The sequence below is a fragment of the Alnus glutinosa genome, chromosome 11, assembly GCF_958979055.1.
Source record: "Alnus glutinosa chromosome 11, dhAlnGlut1.1, whole genome shotgun sequence".
In the NCBI taxonomy this organism is placed as follows: Eukaryota; Viridiplantae; Streptophyta; class Magnoliopsida; order Fagales; family Betulaceae; genus Alnus; species Alnus glutinosa.
This window is the reverse complement of record NC_084896.1, coordinates 1,003,406-1,027,404: the sequence shown is the minus strand read 5'-3', so window position 1 is coordinate 1,027,404 and position 23,999 is coordinate 1,003,406. Positions and strand designations below refer to the sequence as shown.

Here is a 23,999-nt window from a genome sequence, read left to right as displayed (position 1 = left end):
AAGAATGCAGAATGAAATTTTATTTCAAATCTGAGGACCTGAAAAAGCGATTAGCTAGTTTTTACTGCAGCCATTAACTTCCAGGGATAACAATTTCCCCCAAATTAAAACATATTAATTCAATTAGAATACCCGTTAGAATATAAAAATGAGTATAATCTCTCTCTTTTTTTTTTCTTCCCTTGGTCCTCCTTTATCTGAACCAAAATAAGAATCTGATTTGAATGAAGCAGCCTTGACAATTACAATTTACATTCCACAAGATGACCAGAGACAAAAAAAATCAATTACAATTAAAAATGGTAGCTTGTTCCACCATGAACGAGCTGTCAAACAAATAAGAACCCTATTTATCAGTGACACCCCTGAGGCCCTGAACCCTTCTTCCGAAAATTCTTTATATCTTGACCCATCCACATAATAAATCCACCATCCCGAAGACGACAATTTTCATGAAACCTTGGTATCTCAGTTTCCTTTCAGGGAATTTTGATGCCCTGCAAGAACTCATGTTCAAAAAATGGCTTGAACCCATTTTAGCTCCAACAGCAAGAAGGGCGAATGCAGGGTACTGGCAAACAAGCACTCAAATGGGAAGCCTGCTGTATTATTGACAAAGAATCAAGAACACTCAACCTCTGTGCTAGTTTTGATCAGTTCTTTCTATATCTTGAACACCAGATGGTTCAGGGAATATCTCTTTTGAATGCCGTCTGCGTGAGGAGGATGAATGATCACCCCCACCATTTTGGCCACTTGCTTGTGAGCCTGTGGTTCCCGACTGTTTTAAACTACTTGCTCCTTCTGCTCTATAAGTGGAGGCTGCTGGAATAATTGTTACTTCAGATGAGCTATGGCGCCAGCTACCAAACAGAGCAGCATTCCAAGACCCTCTAGAAGAGGTGGTTCTAAGCCTTGCAGACCCAGAATTTTCATCCCGGACAACCTTCAAAGGATTCTCCAAAGCCTTGAGGATGTATCTCATGAGGGGACGCCTTGAAGGCTTTGGATTGAGGCAAGACCTGGCGACAACGGCCATGGCCCACACTTCCTCTAATAAATCCTCATCTATGATCAGAGAGGGATCCACAATTTTTGTCACAAGTTCCTTGTCGTATATACTAATGTATGGTAGTGTATGTTCTAGCCATTCCTTAACTTGGGCATCACTAGAGGCGCTGATACCAAGTTTACCGGTTACAAGCTCGAGTAAAACTTTACCAAAGCAGTAAACGTCATAGGAACATACTGTTGTCAGTGAACCTGGTCATTTGAAAAAAAGCAATTTCAGTAATGGAATTCAAATTCAGGAAAAGTTTTAAATTATATATTATACACCCCTCCATAAAATGTAAGTAATTTTAAGCTTTTAAGCATTTCTACTTTCTATTTGTCTGGCCAGAACAGGTCAGTGAAACTATAACATTCTTCAGAAACTAACAATTAAAGAATGTATGAGCTAAGAAGTTATCTGGTGCTAGCAAATGTCATAAAATTGACTCAACGTGAATCAATTAGGATTCAGCATCACTTCATTCGATTTAAAAAATCCGACAGCATCAATCAAACAAAAAAGACAAGCATTGAGTTATTGACCACCCAACCCTAAACATTTTGACAACCAACTACCGCTTGATCACGAGACAGGTTTTCCCTCTTTAAATCCACCAAAATGCCAAAGGACATCCAAGCTCTTACTTCCAATGCTGTCACAGATATACTACTTACGAAATGATCAGGAATGATAAACTTTGACTACCACGGGCATGGGTTATCTCCCTTAGAGAAAGACAATAAGGATCATCTCATATATAAGGAGTAGGACTTATGCTATGCAAGTGTAAAGCTTGAATGGTACAGGTTGCTAAATAGCCATAAGCTGGATAAAAGGCTAAACAAATTCAAGAGATAAGCAAATGGCTATTTCTACTCAAAATAGATCCGGAAATAATAATAATAATAATTAAATAAATAAACAAGCATCTATGGAACAAAATTGATTTGGAAAAGCAATAAGAAGTTTTATAACGAAACATATACTTACCAGAAGTGCCCTGTTCAGATGATGACCTGCACATAAAAAAGAGAAAAATATTATGACAATGTCATATAAGCATCATCAATCATAAAATCTTCATAAAAGTCAAATAAAACGTTCATAAAAGTTAAAAGAAGAGAGGGGGGTGATTTGTTACACTAAAACATGCAATACAGCATTTATCCTTGAAAAAGAAAAGGCCAACAACAACAACACGTACTAGTTAATTTATTTGGTAATTATTGTTAATTCCAAAAGCATAACAATAATGCTAGTCTTGCTCGAGGTTTAGCTAACGCCAATTAGTTATACATTTCATTAGCAGGCATGTCACGGCTTTTCTGCAACACATCATTGACACCCCATTTGAAACATTAACCCTTCATCAAGAAAATATGTGAAGAAAGAAGGCTCATGAGGCACGATCAAATATCACAAATAAGACAACACTCTTGAAAGCGACATTTGGGAAGCAAGTCAATAAGAAGCAACACATAATGGATGGAAAGACTAACTACAGGCAGATTCCCTATTAGAGGCCAATAGAATGAGAAAGTCAAACATAATTAGAAACTTAACAAGTGAGTGAAATTCAAACTAATATTAAATTCAATATAATGTTTTTTTTTTCTCTTTCAAATATAAGCTGCACATATACCCAGAGGGATTTTTAGACCACAGCCACACCCTCTCCACTTTATTCATACAGTGGGAGGAGGTGCAGATTTGAGCACATCCAGTATAATGTTCATCCAGGTGTACTTGTCAAAAAATGTTCATCCAGGTGTAACCAAGTTCTGAAAATGAATCAACTATCAAGTTATTGAACTATCAATAGAATACTTACTGTGGCAACCGCAGCAATCTGGAAATTCTGTTTTGATGAGTATCCCCTTCTTGAGCACAGACCTCGCTCAAGCTCCCTAGCCGCACTTCAAATTTATCATCAAGCAGTATACTGCTTGCTTGAACATCTCTTCAACAACCAAAAGAAAGCCATGTCACTACTTGCACCACTAGGCACAGACTATCCTACTGTAAAACTAGGGAAAATTCATCTATTGTTAACTTCTTGGAAAATGCTTTACTTCCCAATTTTTTTTTTCACAAAAGTGGTTCCCAAATGATGTGTCACTATCCTATGAGATGGTGACACATTTTCCAAAATAGTAAATCTCATCCATGATTGACACATCATTTGGGAATGAACTTTTGGGGGAAAAAATTGGTAAATGTAGCACTTCTCAGAGTAGATTTTGCATCACATAAACAATACATACAAAAGTCAGTAATTATAAACTAAGTATGCCTAAGCAATGAAACATGGATCTTGTTACATTTCCAACTTTTTTCTCTATATGAATTGACTTTCCCAAGCTTCCTATCTAAGTTGCTCAACAATGCTTCTCTCGAATAGGAATCATCAAACACTTCTGTTTTTCTTGACAATCTCAGTTATTCCCAAACATCACACCTAATTCATCAGCTGTAGCATTAACCAAATCTTTCAAGTTGGCAAGGCAAGATTGCAAGATAACAAGATGAGCGAGTTTAAAATATTTTGAGTCTACTAGATAAGTGTCTGCTGAACAAGACAGACGCAATTAACAGCTTTGTACTTTCCCATCTTGCTTGTGTGTGACCCAGAATTTCTTGATAAAGTATATCAATAAAAGGAGAAACTAGCTTCCTCCATTTATTCTCTTCCAGTCCATATTTTATTTTTAAAATTTCGTTCATAATCTGCCACAACTGTAATCTGATTCTGATTTTGTTGAATATCCAGTCTGCAGTTAAGTTAGTCACATTCACAACATCTGACTTCCTGTCTCAAGGATATTATACTCACCTCTTACAATTCCTAGAAAATTATTTTTTTTTTTTGGTAAGTAATTCCTAGAAAATTATTGAAGCTCACCAGTTATATAATTAGAATTATAAGTAACTAGAACAACCATAATTTTCTGTTGAATATCTCAATCCATCAGATTTGCTTCTACTTCACAGCCACTATTGGTTTGCCCATCTTTCAACTTTCACTGACACTCATATAACTAGTATCTTGCAGCATATAGTAAGCTCTCTCTGGGCAGCAATTAACATATGCCATGGTTGAACTCCCAAAGCTTCTTAAGAATATAAACCTATCATGAAGTCATGCTCAAGCCACCATCAGTTTTATATTCATATTTGGGATACATTCATTAATGAGCATGCCACTAGATTGACACAAGCCTTCAACAAAATGTAAGAGGTATGTTAAATTTACTTGAGATTTACATACGGACATAAATATAATATTCTGATGTCAGAACTTAAAGTTAATTTGGTGAATTGGCAATAATGAAGTATTAGTTATACAAATGAAGGTGGAGTGGCTTTAGATACGTCCAAAATTTCACCAGAACAACTGACTTACATCAATAACAGGAAGGACAAAAACAAGAGAATAACAGAAGGGAAAGAAAGAAACATAACAAGAAATGAGTCTAGAAATACCTGTGCACAAGGGGAGGAGTACACTCATGATGCAGATAACATAGACCCTCCGCCGCTCCTATTGCAATTTTCAGTCTTGTTATCCAATCCAAAGACTGTAAACCATCTTCCTCTGAATTGTTTTTCCTGTACAAGGAATTTGACAAGTCCCCATTTGGCATAAACTTGTAAACAAGGAACTTCTCGTGTTCATTCTCTAGGCAGTGTCCCAAGAAGGGGACCAATCGTGTATGCGATGGCTTACTAAAGAAATCCAATTCAAGAAGGTATGTTTCCTTTGTAATTACCCGCAAATCAATCCTTTTGATGACCACAGTGATCCCATTCTCCAAGACACCCCGGAACAGATTCCCCGAGTGGCCATTTTTTATGAGGTTTGTTTCGCTAAAGTCACCCGTGGCTTGAAGCAGTTGCTGATATGTAAATGCGTCTCCCAGACTGGAAAAGTTAATCACTAATCCAGGAGGTGGTGCACCGCCCTCGGCAGGAACTGGCCCCACACCAACCCCTCTTTGATTTGTAGCACCCCTCTTGCGGGTGCATAACAGCAGCAGTACCAACAACACAACTAAAAGCACAAAACCAATTCCCCCCAAAACTGCGGCCAATATGATTGTCTTTCTATTGCTCTTCCCAGGATTTCCCGCCGCAGGAGGTTGTGTGGAATTTCCAAAATTATCAAAAGTCAGACCCCTCTGTGCATAGAATGTCGAGCACTCTGTCAGATTCCTTTGACTGGACACATTTTGAAGGCAATTGCTGTCAAGTGACGCATTAATAGGCACATAGTCCGGAACACTGCCTTCAAAGAAATTTCCAGACAGATCAATGAAACCGAATCTTCTAAGCAAAGGCGTGAGACCTCCATAGAACATATTTTGAGAAATATCAAGTACTGCAGCAATGGCATTCGTGTTCGAACTCGAATTGTGCAGCATGCCAGAGAAATTATTGCCAGATACATTAAGTAAACGCAATTCAGGCAATGACCACAATCCACCAGGGAGAACACCAGTAAAATGATTGTGTCTCAGAACTATGGACTGCAACTGCGTCAGAGTAGCAAAAAAATCATCCGGCAACGACCCACCAAGCAAATTGTCCCCAATTATCATATTCCGCAAATTCGTCAACCCTCTCAAATCGCCAAGCAACGACCCAGACAAAGTATTGAAGCTGAGATCAAGGTCAACCAAGCTACTAAGGTCCCCGAGTTGAGCAGGTATGGGAGACGACAAATTATTGCTCGAAAGGTTCAAATATTGAAGCTTCACTAGGGTACCAATGCCTGGGGGAATCGACCCCGATAAGTTATTTGAAGACATATCAAGAATTGAAAGATTTCCAAGCGACATAAACGACAAGGGAATCAATCCATTAAGCGAATTCCTCGAAAGATCAAGAACCGAAAGGCTCAACAATTGACCCAAGCTAACAGGAATTTGCCCAGTGAGGTTATTATGAGATAGGTACATACTAGTTAAATTGGTCAAATTTCCAAGACTCGAAGGGAGAGCACCCTCGACAGAACAAGACCGAAGATCAAGTACTTGGAGGGCACCCATTCGAAACCCGAACCAGTCGGGAATCGAGCCGGGAAGCAAGAAATTCGAAGCATTAAACCACGACAAAAGCGTCAAATTGGCCAAAGCATTGACAGCGAACTGAGGGTTTTGCCTGCCAATTCTGGTTCTTTGAAACCCAGAAATGTTCAACCCAATGACTCTACCATTCAGGCATCTCACACCGTTCCAGCGTGAGCAAGGGTCGACCTTTCGAGGCCAGTCCCTGCTTCTCAACCCTAGTGACGATCTGAGTTCGAGCAGAGCAACTCGGTCAGTGCGCCAACTCAGTGGCTCCGACTGTTCTAATGTGGACTCGAACAGCAACAATAACAAGAACCCAAACAATACTATGCTTTGCCGATCCCCCATGGCTTATGAGCACTAACCCAAAGATCCAAACATGCCCGTATATCTCTCTCTCTCTGTCTCTGTCTCTCTCTTTGTTTCACATATGTATGTATAACAAGTGTATGTATCTTTGACTCAAAGAATCACAATCTGAGAAACCCAATACACCAAAATGCATTTTTCTCTCCCTCTCTCTCAAAAAGAGCAAACCAAAAACTCTTACCTCAAACTTCCGCTCTTGAAACACTGTTTCTGAATGGTGACAAATCTGTTTCACTTTTCTCCTCTAGCTTCTTCTCCCATTTTCCCCTCTCTCTCTTTATTTCTTTCTGCGAGTGTCTCTCTTTCTGTCTCTTTCTCACTCTACCTACTCTATGAATCCTACAGTTTCTCCAGTTGACAAAAGAGAGAAGAATAAGAGAGAGAGAGAGAGAGAGAGAGGGGGGGGGGGGAGAGAACAGAGAGAGAGATAAATCTTTTAAAAAATGGGAAAAAAAAAAAAAAAAAAAAATTATTAATTAATTATTAATTATTAAAATAATAATAATAATTTAGAGAGTTTTTTAAAAAAATAAAAGCGTGGTCAAGATCCAAGAACAGCTTTGAACTATCACGCTCTCGCTCTAATCTACAACACAGCTTAGCTTAGCTTATTGCTGCTTCATGCTTGGCAATTTATGACTCCATAAAAGGCAAAGAGTGGCCTGAGCTGCAAAAATTATGTGAGCCACAGGCGCGAAACAGGGGTGAGTCAGGGACTGCACCGGTGGCTCGGTGGTTGGGAAGGACTCTGATTAGTGTCTGACACTGAACCAGGTCCGGCGCCGGGTGTGTCCCAACAGGGGTTTGACCTCCGCTTATCCCGCCTAATCCAGCTATACTCAGTCCAAAACTACAGCTAGTATTGCTCACTATATAGTACTATTAATTTATGAAGGTTTTTTCTTTCTTTCTTTTTTTCTTTTTCTTCTTTTGTTTTTTCCAAAAAGTTTTTCTTTTCACTAGCCAAACCCCTTTTCTAATTTTCTTCTTCTTTTTTTTTTTTTTTTCCTTTTTTTTCTTTTTTTTTTTTAAGTCAAACCCCTTTTCTTAAGACCCCTATAAAAGGTATAATATGAAATGGTAGCTTTTGCTACCTTTATGTTGACCTGCTATTATTTTATCTTTTAAAATTAATGTGATAATAATGTGCTTAAAAAATATATATATAATTTTTAGAAATAAAAATATTTATCTCTTTAACTTACAAAAATAGTTCAATATAAATCTTCTTTATTTTAAAATCTTCATCCAGTTAGTCTTTTTTTTTTATGTGTTTTGGATAAACACACTATAAGGATCAAATTCAAAATTACAAGATAATTTCACCACATCTACTGTTATGTAAAATCATCGTATACCATACAAATATACGGATGAAACTGACCCATTATAATTGGAATTTGACCCATTAAACTAAACTCGTTCAAATTACTACACGTGTTCCTTATATCTTATTAAAAGACGTATCTCAATTTCAACAAGTTCAATTCTAATTGAAATAGAACTCAAGCCATACCCGAACAATGTAAAAGGATGATGGTAATTTTTTATTTATTTTTTCGAGGATCAAGACCCAATGAATTTATCAAATATCTTTACAAGTAAACAAGCTTAATAGTGGATTACATGGGAATTGTTTGCAGATCTGAATTTATGAAGATAACATTTATGTCCATCACCTGTACACAAAATTAAAAGAGTAAGGGGGGAATCATTATTCATTCATTTAATAGTTGAATTTGCAATATCTCTTTAATTGAAAACAATTAGGTTCCATAATGCAATAATTTTAAGATTTGCTTAATTGTAGGTGCAATGCATAAGTCCCTTAAATATGTTCATTCACCATGATGAAAAGCAAGGCCCAATCAAGGGCCGCTACCTTGCATTCTTTATTGACATCATGAGAGAGAAAAATGTTTGGAATAATAAAGTTTTGAAAAGAAATTAGTCATACCCCTTAAATTATCATACATTTGTCAATGTATCCTCTAAATTACCAATTGTGTCAATTTTCCTTCTAAACTACCAAACAATGTCAATGTACTCTAAAATGACAAATATACCCTTTATAAAATTATATAAAAACATAACAAACAAAAAAATTAAAAATTATTTGGAAAAAAATAAAAACCCAGGATTTTCAATTTTTTTCATTTTTTTTTAGATGTTGTTTTATATAATTTTCAGTTTGAGTCACACCCTTGGATTTTCATTTTTCTCTACTTTTTTTTTTTTTTTTGAATTTATAATGATATATTTGTCTTATTGAAACTTTTTAAGGGTTATTTTTGTATTTTTGTTGGCTATAAGGGGTATATTGACAATTTAGGTAGTTTAAGAGAAGAAGACATTGACGCAATTGGTAATTTAGAAAGCACATTGATAATGGAATGGTAGTTTGAATGGAGTACGTATACTTTTCCCTATAATTTTTATTACGATTTTTTGACAAATTGATTTGATAGTTTATAATTGGTAAAATAATTAAAAGTGTATGGTCGACAAGTCAACCCTAAACTAATTAAATTGACAAGTCATATTTTTTGCTTAACCATTTCACCAATTATGGTCTGTCACATAAGTTTTAAGGAAATTTGTTGTGCCCCCAACAACATTATTTTTCAAAAAAGGAGTGTTCTCTTAGGAGTGTTACAATTTTTACTTTTACTACAAATTCTTTACGAACTAAATCTATAATTGAAGAAATTATCAAACAAAAAATCCGAGTTGTCAATTTAATTAGTTAATACCTGACTTGTCAACTATATAATTTTAATCATTTAACAAATTATATATGTACTATCATATCAATTTATAATAAATGTTAGATATCTCATTTTTCTTCCATAATTATTTTTCAATGCTGATATGCATGACAATGTCAACCAAGCATTAATTTTTATTATTATTATTGACAAAACCAATTAACAAACGGAGTTATTTTTTCTAGAACACAATTTGCAATTACTTTTGGGACCTGCATTTTGTGAGACATAAAACCGAGTAATGCAGTGTATTTTAATTTTTTTTATTCTTTTCTCAATACTCAATAAAAAATATTACATATATTTTCAAGTGTTTAATTTTTAATATGATAGGAACATATATAGTAATACAGATTAAGTCGTCTAAAATTCAATAATAAATTTCACTACTACATAATAAAAAGTAAAAAATAAAACCACTTTAAAATGTTGTTAACGAATGCCAATGCTTGTTAACGAATGCCTTTCAAGTATTCTTTAAGGACCATTCTCATCAATGGAAGCCTGATTAATCTCTGACATTTTTACAACCACCTGTCTCCTGAATTTAATTTATTAACTATATATGTCCGACACTTGTCACTATCATAATATTGGCAGTGAAGGTTGTCAATATCAATGATATTTCTCTTCCATTACGCTTTCAAGAGTGACAAGCAAGTCAGGTGAAAAAAATAAATAAGAAAACATAAGGATATGAAACTTAGAAAGAAAATAGTGGAATAATATAAAATAGAGATAAATAATTATATTTGAGGGTCTTCGCTGCTTTTGATTCTTATAGATGAAAGGAAATGAGAGTTTTGTGAATGCTTCCAAACTCTAAGTGAGAAGCTGCATATTTTGCAATAAAATGTGTCTGGACTTGGCACATTCAAGGACTTTAGAGGCGGTTCAAGCACTAAACATGTTGAGTTGCTGGCGCAATAACAAGAGCTGCTCGTGTTCGATTTATGACTTATGTTTACAAATTAAAGTCTTAATGCTACATTTTAATCTTACAATACGAAATGCTCATATTTATAGAAGAATTGAAATAGATAAGTATGGTAATCATCAAATTAATCATATTTTATTATTAAATCTCTGAAATCAAACCTACAACATACTATAACATCTCCTTTCAAACTCAATGCGGAAGATTCTGAAAGAAAACTTACTGGAATTGGTGGCGGCGAACGATTGTGACTAGCGGCAGTCGGCAACCATGATCAAAGATGGGCCTTCCTTAAGTAGGCACGTGTCTTCAAACCATGCCACAAAGGTCTAAAGATGGGCATGGGTCAACAGCATAGTTAACAATAGATTATTAACTTGGCCAACCAAATAGCCAAACAAAAAATATGGGCAACTTCACCTTTTTCTTTTTCTTTTTTTTTTTCTTTTTTTTTTCTTCGCGAATGCGGTCACTTGTACTCTCTTTAGAGTTTGAGCTGCTACTTCTTTTTTGTGTTTTTATGAATATACACATGGCAAGGAGGTAGTGCAAAGATTGATCGGCAAGGCACGGTGAACAGAAGATGCGGCGGCGTGGGCAGATGGCGGAGGTCGAAGGAGATGGCAACGAGTCAGAGTTTGATGGGAATGTTAGAGTATATTTTATTTTGGGATTTGCTTTCAAATATTTAATTGTAATCTCCTATAATCGTATTTGATTACCACACTTATTTACCTCAATTATCCTATAAATATGAGTATTTTGTATTGTAAAAGCATAAGTTGAATAATAGCAAAATGTAGTTGTAGGGCTTTAATCTATGAACGTATGTTAAAAACCGAACCATATAAAATTCTTTGACTCTATTTTATTATTCCATTATTTTCCTTTAAGTTCTATAGCCTTATGTTTTATTTTATGGTATTAAAGCAAATAGTCATGAGTTCGAACTATGACTCAACAATTCAACTCTCATTTTAATTAAATATTCCACGTGTTGGGCGCTTCACCTACTAAAATAGTGTTTGAGCCCATACATGAAGGGAGAGTGTTAAAGTATTACTTAAATGATTAATTTTGTCTCTTCTTATAAGCCTAAACTTTTAGAACAAGTGGTGATTTAACATAAAGTTATAATGAAGCTTGTTAAATTTGGATACAGATCTCTTTGGGCAGGGGAACTTTCAGAAGAGTTGCGAGAGGTAAGGGTGTGCAGAACCTGCAGAAACTGATCTAACCAGCAGGCCTTGCAATGACCCACCTCGTGAAACACCGATTTTCTAGTTTTTATGCGAATGCGAATCCAAAAATAAGGAATCCGCCGGGATCCGCCCCATCCGGCCTCGCGTAAAGAAAGAAGTAAAAAAAAAAAAAAAAAAAACTACCGCCTTTAACCCTAGCGTCGCAGCCGTTCCTCTTATGAGTCTTCCCTTCATTTGTCTAAGCTCTCTAGTCTCTTTGAGTCTTCACGAATCATAGCCTCCCCTTGCAGTTGGAGGAGGAGCTCTAATTGCAACTATTTTGGACTCTGCGAGAAAAATATTTAGAGAGATCAGATGGGAAGCGGTTGCAATGATGGCTTGGACTCTTTTGTGAAGATCCCGACGATTAAGTTCACCAAGCTGCTCATCAATGGAGAATTTATTGATTCCATTTCAGGTTTTCAATTTTCTCTTTTTTTAGTTAAATTACTTCAGACTTTTTAGATTTTTTTCACTCCGATATGATCCTCCTTTTTTCTGGTTATATTACATAAATGCCACTTAGAAGGACCCAACCCGACCCGTCTCGTCAAACCCGTACCCCCGCCCTGCAATGTACCCATACCTCACGGTTTTCTCATAAAAATTGCAGTTCACAGGTTCAAAACAAGCAACCCACAGGGCTGCAGGGAGGAGGACAAAAGGGCGGAAAACCGTCCCGCCCCGCGCTGCCCCCACCCCTTGCAAGAGGGCTACCTATTCAAGTATGGGAGTTTCTGCATCTTTCGAGTGGGCTCCATACTCAGGCAAGAAAGTCTCACTCCAATCTGTTAGACAACTTAATGGTATTTCTCTAGTAGCATTTTTCGATGTCAAGAAAAAAAAAATGCTTGAGTTCTCAGCTCAAGAGTTTAAGCACGTTGTACAACTACATCAGATGTTTCGGTGCATGAAAGGTACCGAATATGTAAAATAAAATAAAATAAAATAAAAACATCATCTAACGCTTTGAAATATTTTCATCACATGGGGCATGGGCCAACAACATTTTCTTGATTTGCCATTTCCATTTGGTGGGTGATGGCTTTAAAGTCAATACAACCACTCACCATCTCTGCTGTACGTAATTACAGCGGCTAGAGGTAAAATATCCACTTGGCTCGACGAGTTCCCTTTCTTTCCATTTCAAGAAGACAAATACGGATCACGATTCCCTCAAATTTTTTGTCCAAATTTGATAGAATTCGAGCAGGTAATTGTGAGTAAGCATTTATGGGATCCACCTGACCAGATTAGTAGTTGGGCAGCCCAACTTTTATTTGGTTAGGTGGATCCCATAAATGCTCACTCACAACTACCTGCCCGAATTCTATCAAATTCGAACAAAAAATTTAAGGGGATCTTAATTCGACAAATAAAGTGTTGTTTCGACAATACTTGCTTTGCTTTCATTTTCAGGAATTCAAACAAAAAAAAGTAAACGAAAAATTAAAGAAAGATTGTAAATGGTTGAGAAGTGTGGTCCCTGGCTCTACCTGTTTCTCGAGGAAGTATTAAATGCATTTGGATCCTTCCCATTTCAAATTGCCAAATGGTTGCCACTAGGCACAAGCCCAAGCTAGAAGTGAATTTTTCAGTATCATCAACATCCATAATTTTCACCTTAAAATTGAGAGACAGAACATAAAAACGATAGATATTTATTAGTAGAGATTTGATAGATAGGGGACAGTCCCCATTTTAATATAGAAAAATCAATTTCAATTAAAAAAGAAAAAAAAGGTGTATTTTTGTTTTTAAAATTGATTTTTTTTTATTATTATATTAACCGTCCCCTCTCTATCAATTCTGATATTAAAAATCTAAAAGATATACTGTAGTAGTCATTATTTAATATTTTATTAAATTTATTCGATAAAACATTTTTTTTATATATATTTTATTTTATAACGAGATGAAATTTTGTTGGCATAACTAATCACATCATTATATTGCTTGACGTACAACTAAACTCCAAGCATGAGCGAAACTAGGATTTTAGATGTGGGAAAATAAAATTTTCAAAAATAAATAAATTAGGGGAGAAAAAAAATGATTTTAAAAGAATTATAAAAGTATTTTTTTTTTTTTTTTAAAAAAAAAAATGGAAAACATTTTTAAGGTTTGAGGAGACTTAAGCCCAAAGCCTCTTAATTAGCAGTTCCATCCTAACTCCCAAGTAATTGAGTTGTCTCACTTTAACACTAGTGAGTTAAGACTTGAAGTGATTTGAAACTCAACAAATAATGCGTTGAGAACAATCTTACTCTAAGTTGAATTGAGGTAGTAGTTTCAATTCGGGTCTAATAATAACTCATTGAAGAATTTGATCGACCGTCTAACTCTTAGTTGAATAGAGATAGAACTCGCAGAACAAATCAAACTCCAAGCACTTATAGTTTAAGTTGGAATAGTAAACCTAATTCAAGTTTGACTCCACATCTTTGCCTATAAATAGGCTCATACTCCAGATATAAACAACAGACTAATTATTTTATGCATTGAGCATATTTTTCTCTCGTAGATTCCCGAAATATATATATTCTTGTTTTTGGGGAGCATGAAAAACATTTCCCCAAAAATAAAAATAAAAAACTGGGGATTAAAGAGCCAAACGCTTAGAACAAACTTCATTAGATCATGTTTTCTATGCATGAGAGGTACCGGGATTTTATTGGGTTGTATGTTTATATTTCTAACAATATAGAACCAAAAGCTTTTGTCAAATTTGGAAATGGTGAAAAAAATAATTATCATATCGAAAGAGGGTGAGAAAATTGGATCCGAATTCCCAATTTGATCAAGTTTAGCTTGGCTTTTTTGAGTTACCAAAAAAAATCTATACGCACTGAGAGTCTCCGCAGAGAAGAAGACAGTGGAGAGTCAACTCCATTTAGTGGTCAAAACACTGTTTTCTGTCTGAAACAGTGGATCACTCCCCTCGTGTTGAAGATCCTTAACAATAAACATGGCAACAGCAGTAATAATTGACAGCAACAACGTTAAGAAAAGGTCCAATAAAGTGTACAAGAAACTAAGTGGGCACTACTATTATCACATGTTTTTTCCCCTGTTTGAAACAATTGAGAAGGACGTGCTTCATCTTACTATTGACAAAATCAAATCAAAGATTCCCCTAAAGACTGAAAACAAAAAAACAAAAACATATTGAGCTTTGTTTGTTAATGTTTTTTTAGGAGGGTGCATTTTTATTTTTTATTTGAAAAATGTATTTTAGTATGACATAAAGATAAAAATAAATTTGAATAATTTATGAGTAATTTTTTTTAATAATGTTGTTTTGAAAAAAGAAAAAAAAAAGAAAAGAAAGTGAGAATGAAAAAGTATTATTAGATAAATTGATTATCCAAAAACCTAGTTTTACCACAAGTAATTATTATTGTTATTCTTATTTTTTTGGGATAAAATGTGAATATCATTAATTAAAGAAGAAAAACTTGCTCAGCAAGAACAGTAGTCTTAATGGAAGGAGGACACTTCTCCAACCATGCCTTATATATCTAAGCATTGCATCAAGGCTAACTTAGCCATATTATGGGCAGCTATGTTAGCAACCTTACGAATATGCCTAATCTCACAAAATTAGAAATTTTGGAAACAAGGTTTGGTGTTTTCTACCGGTTGTCCGAAACTACTCCAGCAAGGGGAGTCTTTTCTCAAAGCCGAAACTACTGTCAAGGAATTTCGCTCCAATATTACCCTTTGCAACCCCAAGTCACCACAAAAAGAAACAGCCCACCATGCCACCATTGCTTCCACCATAGTAGGATCATTGATGAGTGCCAAATATTGTGTATTTAGACCTCTTGATTTACACTAGTTAGACATTTGGCTTTGTTATTTTTTAATGTTTTGGCTAGTTTTTGTGTTTTGTAAGACATTAAGAGAGAAATAGCAAATTTCAAGGAGAAATACTCTGAAATTCGGAAATCCTGAAAAATCGATCGATCGAATGTTAATTTCGATCGATCGATTTTTTCCAGAACTGACTGTTGTAGAAACGCACTAGAACGTCCAATCAGGAGCTTCTCCATGACAAAAAGCAGTTCTCCCTCTAATTTTCGCAGCAGAACACGCTGATTTCGTGATCTTGGTTGTCTCTAGTAAGAGAGGAATCCTAGAGAGGGATAGATGAGTCATTTTACATGAGTTTCTAACTCTAACTTCCTTCTATAAAGCCAAAGCCATAGCCATACCTCATTATTGGAGGGCGATCTCAGAACAATAGCTAGGTTTAATTTCGTGCAATTTGTAATTTATTTCAGTAGCTATTTTCTTTAGATACTTCTCTTTGTAAAGTTTTTCTTCTACTTTCATGTTTGTTCTTCAAGTTCTTGTGGTGTTCTTAGTCATGGGAGGCTAGAACTCTCAACTAAGGTTAAGGATAAAACATCTGCATTGATGACACTCACACTCTTGATGTACTACCTTCACATTTAATGCTATATCATTATGTTGTTCAAGTCCCATTCAATTTAATGCATTGTCTTTTGCAATGAATATGATTGGTGATTAAAGTAGGACATTTAATGTGTTTCAACCGATGAATACATTGTTTTATCGGTTTGAAATAGGATATCCATTATGATTTATTCTTTGAATGGATACAATGGATGATTTGATTTCAAACGGGTACTCTTTGTGATTTATTTTTGAGTTGAATTCATTCAATGGTTCTAAGATTTGCAGTTAAGAAACTTGAATGACACTTCAAACTTAATGTTCTTTGGGTGTTCAAGTAGAAACTAAGAGTGTGAGTTGTTGGATTTGGTTTGGTGAATTCCTTAGCCTTAGCTCCTTTTTAACATATTTCATTTCATCATCTTTAACTTAGTGTCATTTTGCGTGTTTAAACCTCAAACATTTGGAACTAGGTTAAAATGAGGTTAATTAAACAAGACACGAATTTTTAACCATTTTACTGTGGATTCGACTTCGCACTTGCACACACTATATTGCAAACGATTCGTACGCTTGCGAGTACTCTTTTAAACTCACAACAACCATGAATACATGGGAGTACCTTGGCCAAAGCTACCACCACTTGTCTGAAAGCATCTTTAATCACAATACCCACACCTATCTTTTTCAGCGACGTATCCACTGCAACGTCAAAATTCAGGTTCATTGTTCCGTCAGGGGGCTTCTCCCATTTATGGATTGTCATCACTTGTTCATCATCACTAGGGGTAATTAATCTACCATAACGCTCAAAACATAGATTTTATCATTATAAAAAAAAAAAAATTAAAAAAAAAAAAAAAAAAAAAAAAAAAAAGAAGAAGAAGAAGAAAGAAGCAATTTTAATAACAAAGTTTTCATCCTAACTAGCCAATTAAGTCTATTAAACTATATTTTTAAATCATGTAATTTATGAAAATCAGGAATACTTATGAGATTCATATACAATAAAAATAAATAAAAATTTATTAAATTAAATTGGAAGAATTTTCTCCTGTCCCAATTTGAAGTAAGAGCTTATCCATTCTTAAATGGGGTTTCAAGGATGGAGGCGAAAACAAGCAATTCCTAAGAACTAGTAGTAATTCTTTATTTGAAGTGAGAGGCATTGTTGGCAAAATTTCATCACTACATTCGGTCAAATTCAATTTGAAGGGCTGAGATTAGATCAACATGACCTGGTCTTTTTTTCTGTTTTTTTTTTCCTGCCAACACAAGAGGACCTTGAACCTTGGTCGATCATTGACAATGGAGATCATTCCACATTGACTAAAAAAACTGTAAATGATATTTTGTAAAATCAAATGACAATTTATAAGGTTAAAGAGGCACATGACGGCTAATTAAGTATTTTTCAATGATCAATTTTGAAAACTTTAAAGTCTTCAATGGGATCACATACAATTGCCCTTGTATGCTTCTTTTTTTTCTTTTTTTTTTCTTTTTCTTTTTTCAGTCCCATTTTTTCCCCTCTGCCCACTAAACCATGGTAAGAGCCCTTTTATCCAATATTATTTTGTTTTCTAAGAGAAATCAAACAATTCTCAATATTTAATATCTATGTATAGAGATATAAAATATGAAATTCATGTCCAGGGTGATTACCGGTTAGCATACTATAAATTTTCCTACAATTTTTTTTTGAAAAATAACGTGACAGTTCATGTAACACTTACTACATCAGTTATTAAATAATTAAATTTAATGTGACTACTACGACAGTACAACATGAACTGCGACATTAGTTTATAAGTTCACGTGACACTTATCACGTCAATCACTAAAAACAATTTTTAGATACTGAACAAGTATCCACATTCTATTCACCAAAGTTGATGTAGCATGAGCATTTTCACGAACCAAATGTTATGAGAGAATCACGCCACATCACATTTGATTGATGGAATGCATATACTTGTTCAGTATATAAAATTTCTCATTACTAAATAATTAAATTTAATTATAGCTGACATGAGAATATCATATAAATTGTCACATTAATTTATAAAAAAGAATATCACAATCATACACACTTCAAACAAATTAAGATCTTCTCACAATTATCTGTTTGAGAAGTTCAATTTTTATTTAGTCAGATAGATAATAGATTTTATAAGTCGTCTGTCACAATTACGGGTCAAAATTTCCTTAAATTTTAAAAAATAATAGAGATACGTATCCACTACAAACACCATCTTCCTAACGTCTTAATTGGAGCATGAGTTCTCACCGTTGATGTGAAATGAGTTTTTAACGCATCGTATGATGTGGACCAATTGGCACTTCGGTAGCTTTTTGACTGGTCTAAATTATTGAGTCAGTCAACTACCACCTGCTGCGTACGTGGTTCCTCTTTCTAATTGTCGGCTGCTACGCGACGAAAATCTATAAACATCAAAATGTTGTTTTATTCCACATAAGTTTAGATTTAGTGTGAATTTGATTATGTCTTAGTTGGAAGATTTTTATTCATATAATTTTATATTTCAACTCAAGATGGCTATTTTACGGTTAAAATTTTGATTTGTTGCATATAAAAATATATAAAGAGAAATTCATTTATAACTCTTGAACTTATTTAAATTAACAACATTTTATCGTATAAATATTCTAAATCTAAACTCTAATTTTTAAGTTAACTAACTAATATTTATATAAAAATATAATAAATTAATAAATATTGCGTTTATAAAGATGATAAATGTGGATATGTTAATATAAAAATAATTATTAAGATCTGAAAAAAATTATTTAGACTTGAGAATTCTAAAGAATCCACTATCCTATTTAACTATGAAAAAAACAAAGAAATTTAAAGATACGAAGAACAAATTAAATTCATGTACCGTGGAGTGCAATGACGGATCTATGATTTGCTCCTCTGCTTTCTTGAGCTAAAAGTTAAATACCACGTTCTATTAATTTAATATTTCTAAGGATCGGACCGCAGCACTTCTATGATTAGGATATAATTTAAGCGTGAGCGCTGGTGATTTATTAATTAGTGGCCTTGATTTCAGATTCCAGGCTGTACAGTAGATCCGTGTGCAGAAAAACATTGTCAATGGATAATTTAAAAATAAGACAAAAGAAATAAAAAGTAATTAATTTGTTGGGCCTCTAGACCCGACACCCGGTCCATCAACCAACCAGTGAGAACAATTGCACGGTGGTACACTAAATCCTTTCCTTTTGGCAAGTATGCTATAAATCGTCATTTATCATCTTTAAAATTGATGTACCTTTTATTTTCTTTTCTATTTTTTTTTGAGAGAAGGATGGCATTTTTATAAATCAAGAAAAAGGAACTTCCTAAGCAAGTGCAATGTATTAGATGTGGGAAGGGCATTTCTCAATTCAACAATTATCTAACAAATGCCTAAGAGCGGCTTTAGCCAACGTTTGAGCTACTTGATTGGCATCTCTACGGATATGCCTGACCTCAAAACAATGAATATCATGTAACCTATTGCGGGTATCTTCTAGGATTTGTTCGAAGCTGCTTAAGTAAGGAGAATCCTTGCAAAGAGCCGACACAATTATCTTTGAATCACCTTCAAAGATGACCTTATCAAACCCACCTCACAACACATGCAAACTACTCGCCACACGGCCATAGACTCCGCCACAGCAAGATCCTGGAGGAATGGAATTACTGTTGCCAATACACCTTTTAAAATCATCATCATCACAAATTTAATGATTATTTTAAAAGTCACATCAACTTTAATGGGAATAAAATGAGAAGTAAATGTCATTTCAAAAATGACGTGACTTTTAAAATCATTATGAATTTGTGATATATCACTATTGAATTTTCATATAATAGTGATTTTAAAAACCTCATCATTTTTAGAGTAACAAAAAAATGACATGTAGCATTACTCTAGACTACCACATCAGTTTATAAGGGACTTGTAATTAAAAATAAATAAATAAAAATGTAGTACTCCTAAAAACACTCTAAAATCTTTAATATTTGCTAAAAATAAAAAATAAAAAATCTAGAGGACTTTTGACAGCTAATCAAAGGCAACTAACTCAATTTTTTTTTAAAAAAAATAAATAAATAAATTGTGCTTTTCACAATAGTTTACAATTCTATCTTTGTACATAAGATTGTGACAATTAATAAATTAAACACTATATTACACCAATATCATGTTCATGATCTCCATGTAGTTGAGGCTTAAAAAAAAGGGGGGGAAGAAGTACCGTTATTATTATATTATTAGATTGGTGGAAATAATTATATTCTTTTTCTGTTTACTACTTTTGCTTGCATTTAAACGGATAAAAGAAGGCGAAAATTGATTACTGGACGTACGGGAACGTTAGTGCCAGCTGTGACAGTGTGACATGCCAACGCATTCAATGGGAGATATCAATTGAAAAATTGCTATACAAAATTCTAAAATTTACATTTTCAAATGCTTACCTCTTTTTTTTTTTTTTTTTTACGTGAAAATGAAAAATATTATTAAATTTTAGATAAATTAACATTAAATTTTGAAAATGGTGATTTTGGATGGATTGCATTGAATTTTAGATTAAATTAACGTTAAAAATATATTACATTTGAGATTATAAACTTGAAAGTTTGTGTAACATTTTTTTTATTTCAATGACCTTCTATAAAACTCCGAGACTTTAATATATTAATGGCGGAACAAAACTGGCTTTGGCATGGCAGCATGGAAAAAAGTCGCCGCAATGGGAGGGGCGGGAGAGGGGGTTGCAGAGAGATTTTTTTATTCATTTACAATTAGGACCATGTTGTAAGCACCAATTGTCCCTGCACTTAACTTCAGTTCAAAATTTTGACAAAAATGGTTAAATTATACATCAGCACCAATTATATAATAACATGTGCCACCTATAATAATGTATTCAGAATACTATATATATATATATATATATATATAAAAACCTCAAGGGAGTGGCTCGGCTTGGCCACCTCCCTTTGGCCATATGGGGATGACTGTAAAGCCCGAAACTACTCTCTAGCCATTTAGCGATGGCTGAATCACCATTTTTAAGTATATTTGGGATGGCTATAAATAATTTTGGCCACCTCAAATATGTGTATAAATATACTCAAATTTAATTATTTAATTTATATATATATATATGAACTAAAAGCTTTAAAAACCAAACTCAACAGTACAAACACTCCAGCCGGAAACAAGAGCTCCAACAAAGACTACAACCAAGCTGCAGCTACGAGTGGTGATACGCAGGGGACAGTTTCCCGTCCCCTTGCAAGCTCTTTTTGATTAAATCTGGCTTTCTTTTTTTTATCAAAAAGAGTTTGTTGGGAGACGGTTTTTCAACCCCCAACAATCATTTCTCCGCAGCTACACACAAAACAACAACCAAAAATCTCAACAGAAAACAACCCAGACACTACAAGGCTATATAGTTTTATAGTGAACTTAACTAAGACCTAGTTTTAACTTCCCATTTAATTATAGATAACATCTTTTTCACGGTCCATGGAGTTTTGCCATGAAGCAAATAATTTATCTATAAGCACAAGTGACAATAAACTTAGTAAAAAAATAACTTAATATATATATATATATGAGTCACATAAATGCTAGATGCAAATTATGCAATAAGGACCTACAAATACATCCAAAAGGGGGCATGCTATGATTTTCAAACCCTATTATCCACCCTCTCAGCCCTCAGCCGGTCAGCCCTCATAATAAAAGTTTTTTTATTTTTTTTATTTTTTCAGTAACCCTCATAATAAAAGTTAAAACATCATGACTACATCAATAAAACATCATGACTACCAAAACAACTGTCATCATCTTAGCAAATTTGCAATCCCGTGTAAACCTTCATTTCTATACGTCATGCTTACATCATAAAACAGAGAGATTAAGGGGATGATGAATTCAGGCATACAAGTACTTGTCCCGGACGTATGTGAATTGCCTCATTATATCTTAAAATAATAATGTTACAAACCAATTTTTATCACATAATTATTTTATCACTTTTTATTTAAAAGCCACGTTATTTTAATAATAAGAAATGGTTGTTGTAATATAAAGTAGAAATAATCTACATAGAATAGTGAAAAAAATTTGTTTTGTAATTGGTATTTTTGTTTGAATAATAATAAAAAGTAAAAAAAAAAAAAAATTAGAATGTTTTGAATTAACTTTTTGAGTAAAAATTTCGTGCTTGTTGGATTTAAACTCTTTATTTTTACACTTACGTTTATAGTAATGTGTCACCGGTAGGCATTAGAGTTTGTTGGTAGTCTAAATCTTTTCCCGAATTTTGGTATTCGATTGCTGAAATCCGGTGAAAGTGGCTAGAATTTACCGGCCAGCGACGAAATCTCATGCCTATATTTAAAAAGTCGATAACCAAGAAAACCTTGAGGGGCTTTTGTTTTTTTAGGTCTGACCTAAACCATGAGGGACCATTATATATTGATTTTGTGTGGTCAGTTTCATGCCATTGGTGGAGATGACACCTTTAGAGAATTCCGATATTATTTTCAGGAATCGGGTCTCAACTGGCGTCTCAGTCAAGTATTATGAATAATTCAATATATATATATATATATATATATATATATATATATATATATATATATATATATAATATCTCCTCTAAGTCAAATTGCACATAATTTTTTGCCTAGACCAACACTTTCAACAAACAAAAATAGATTGTTCATCGCTTCCCACGCACGAAAAACCCCTTTTACAGGAGCCATGTCAACCTGAGTTATATATATATATATAAATATATATAAATTTTTTTTTTTTTTACTTTTTTTAGATAAATAAATATAGACCCGAGTTATATCTTAAAATTGTTGCTTTCTTGCTGAGTTCGTTTTCAATGAAATAAGATGACAATGATGCGCCACCACATCTGTTAACCGACCTGAAAGATCCAACATTCCTCGTTGTTGTCAAATTCATTGATTATCCAATTAATCCAAACCATTGGAAACTTTCTTTTTCTTTTTTTCTTAGATTATTACCATGACTCTGACTGCAATTATTTGTATATTAAATAAATAAAGACAACGTTAAATTAATATGACTAGGTGCGTCGGAGGTATTATAACTTTTATTACAAATTTCTTATAAATGGTGAGGACATTTCACATTAGACTTATCATATTTACAAACTATATACAGTCATCGTAACACTTATCATGCTAGTCACTAAAATGTGAACTATCACATAACATCTTTTTTTATAAAAATATAAACTGGTATGTAAATTTTAGGGGTGGGTGTCAGTTCGGTTAATGTTATTTTTCAGTTTGGTTAAATCGGTTAATTCACCGACTTTATTTTGACAACCTTTAATTTCGATATTTTTGGTTAAAACAGTTAAATCAATAAAATTGGTTAAATGATGGTTGGTTAAGTCGGTTAAAAATCGATTAAAAGTCAGTTAACCTTTGAAGATTCCTCTGTCTATTCCTTAGAATCGGCTAAAAGTCGGTTATTCATTACTCCATATTGTCGATTCGGTTCGGTTAACCCCCACCCCCCCCCCCCCCCCCCAAAAAAAAAAAAAAAAAAAAAAAAAAAACCTATACCAACTACCTAACCGAACTAGCTTTTGGGATAAAAATTTATACCAACTACCTAACCGAAATAGTCGGTAGGCGGTAGTCGGATATTTTGCCCACCCTTAGTAAATTTGTTAAGAAATTATAATAAAAAATTATAGTACTCATATATAAATATAGTTAAGCTTTTAAGTTTAACTGCAAATGACGAGCTTGTTTGGTAACCAATCCAAACAATTTCAATTCCCATTTCACTTCTTTCAAAAAAATCAAATAAAAAACATTTCAACTTTTTTACACTTTTTACATCACATCAATAATTTTTTATTACTATTCAAATAAAAAAACTCACTACAAAACAAAACTTTTTCACTTTTCTATAAAACATTCTCAAATTCTATATCACATCAATCATTTCTTACTATTATTCAAATAAAACATCCATTTTCCACAACTTACCAAACAGCTTCGATATAAGTGAACTTATATATTCCCTTTTTTTTTTTTGAAGCCCAAGACAG

At 33.8% G+C, this 23,999-nt stretch overlaps 1 protein-coding gene across 1 annotated transcript; it reads right to left on the bottom strand.

Moving 5' to 3' along the window:
• Positions 1-235: 235 nt before the first annotated feature.
• Positions 236-6,880, bottom strand: LOC133881801 (probable LRR receptor-like serine/threonine-protein kinase At2g16250). Its single transcript, XM_062320834.1, has 4 exons — positions 4,538-6,880; positions 2,886-3,014; positions 2,045-2,070; positions 236-1,263 (listed from the first exon to the last, which is right to left on the bottom strand). Exons 1-4 carry the CDS (start codon positions 6,469-6,471, stop codon positions 644-646), a joined length of 2,709 nt encoding a protein of 902 aa, XP_062176818.1. The 5' UTR covers positions 6,472-6,880; the 3' UTR covers positions 236-643.
• Positions 6,881-23,999: the final 17,119 nt, after the last annotated feature.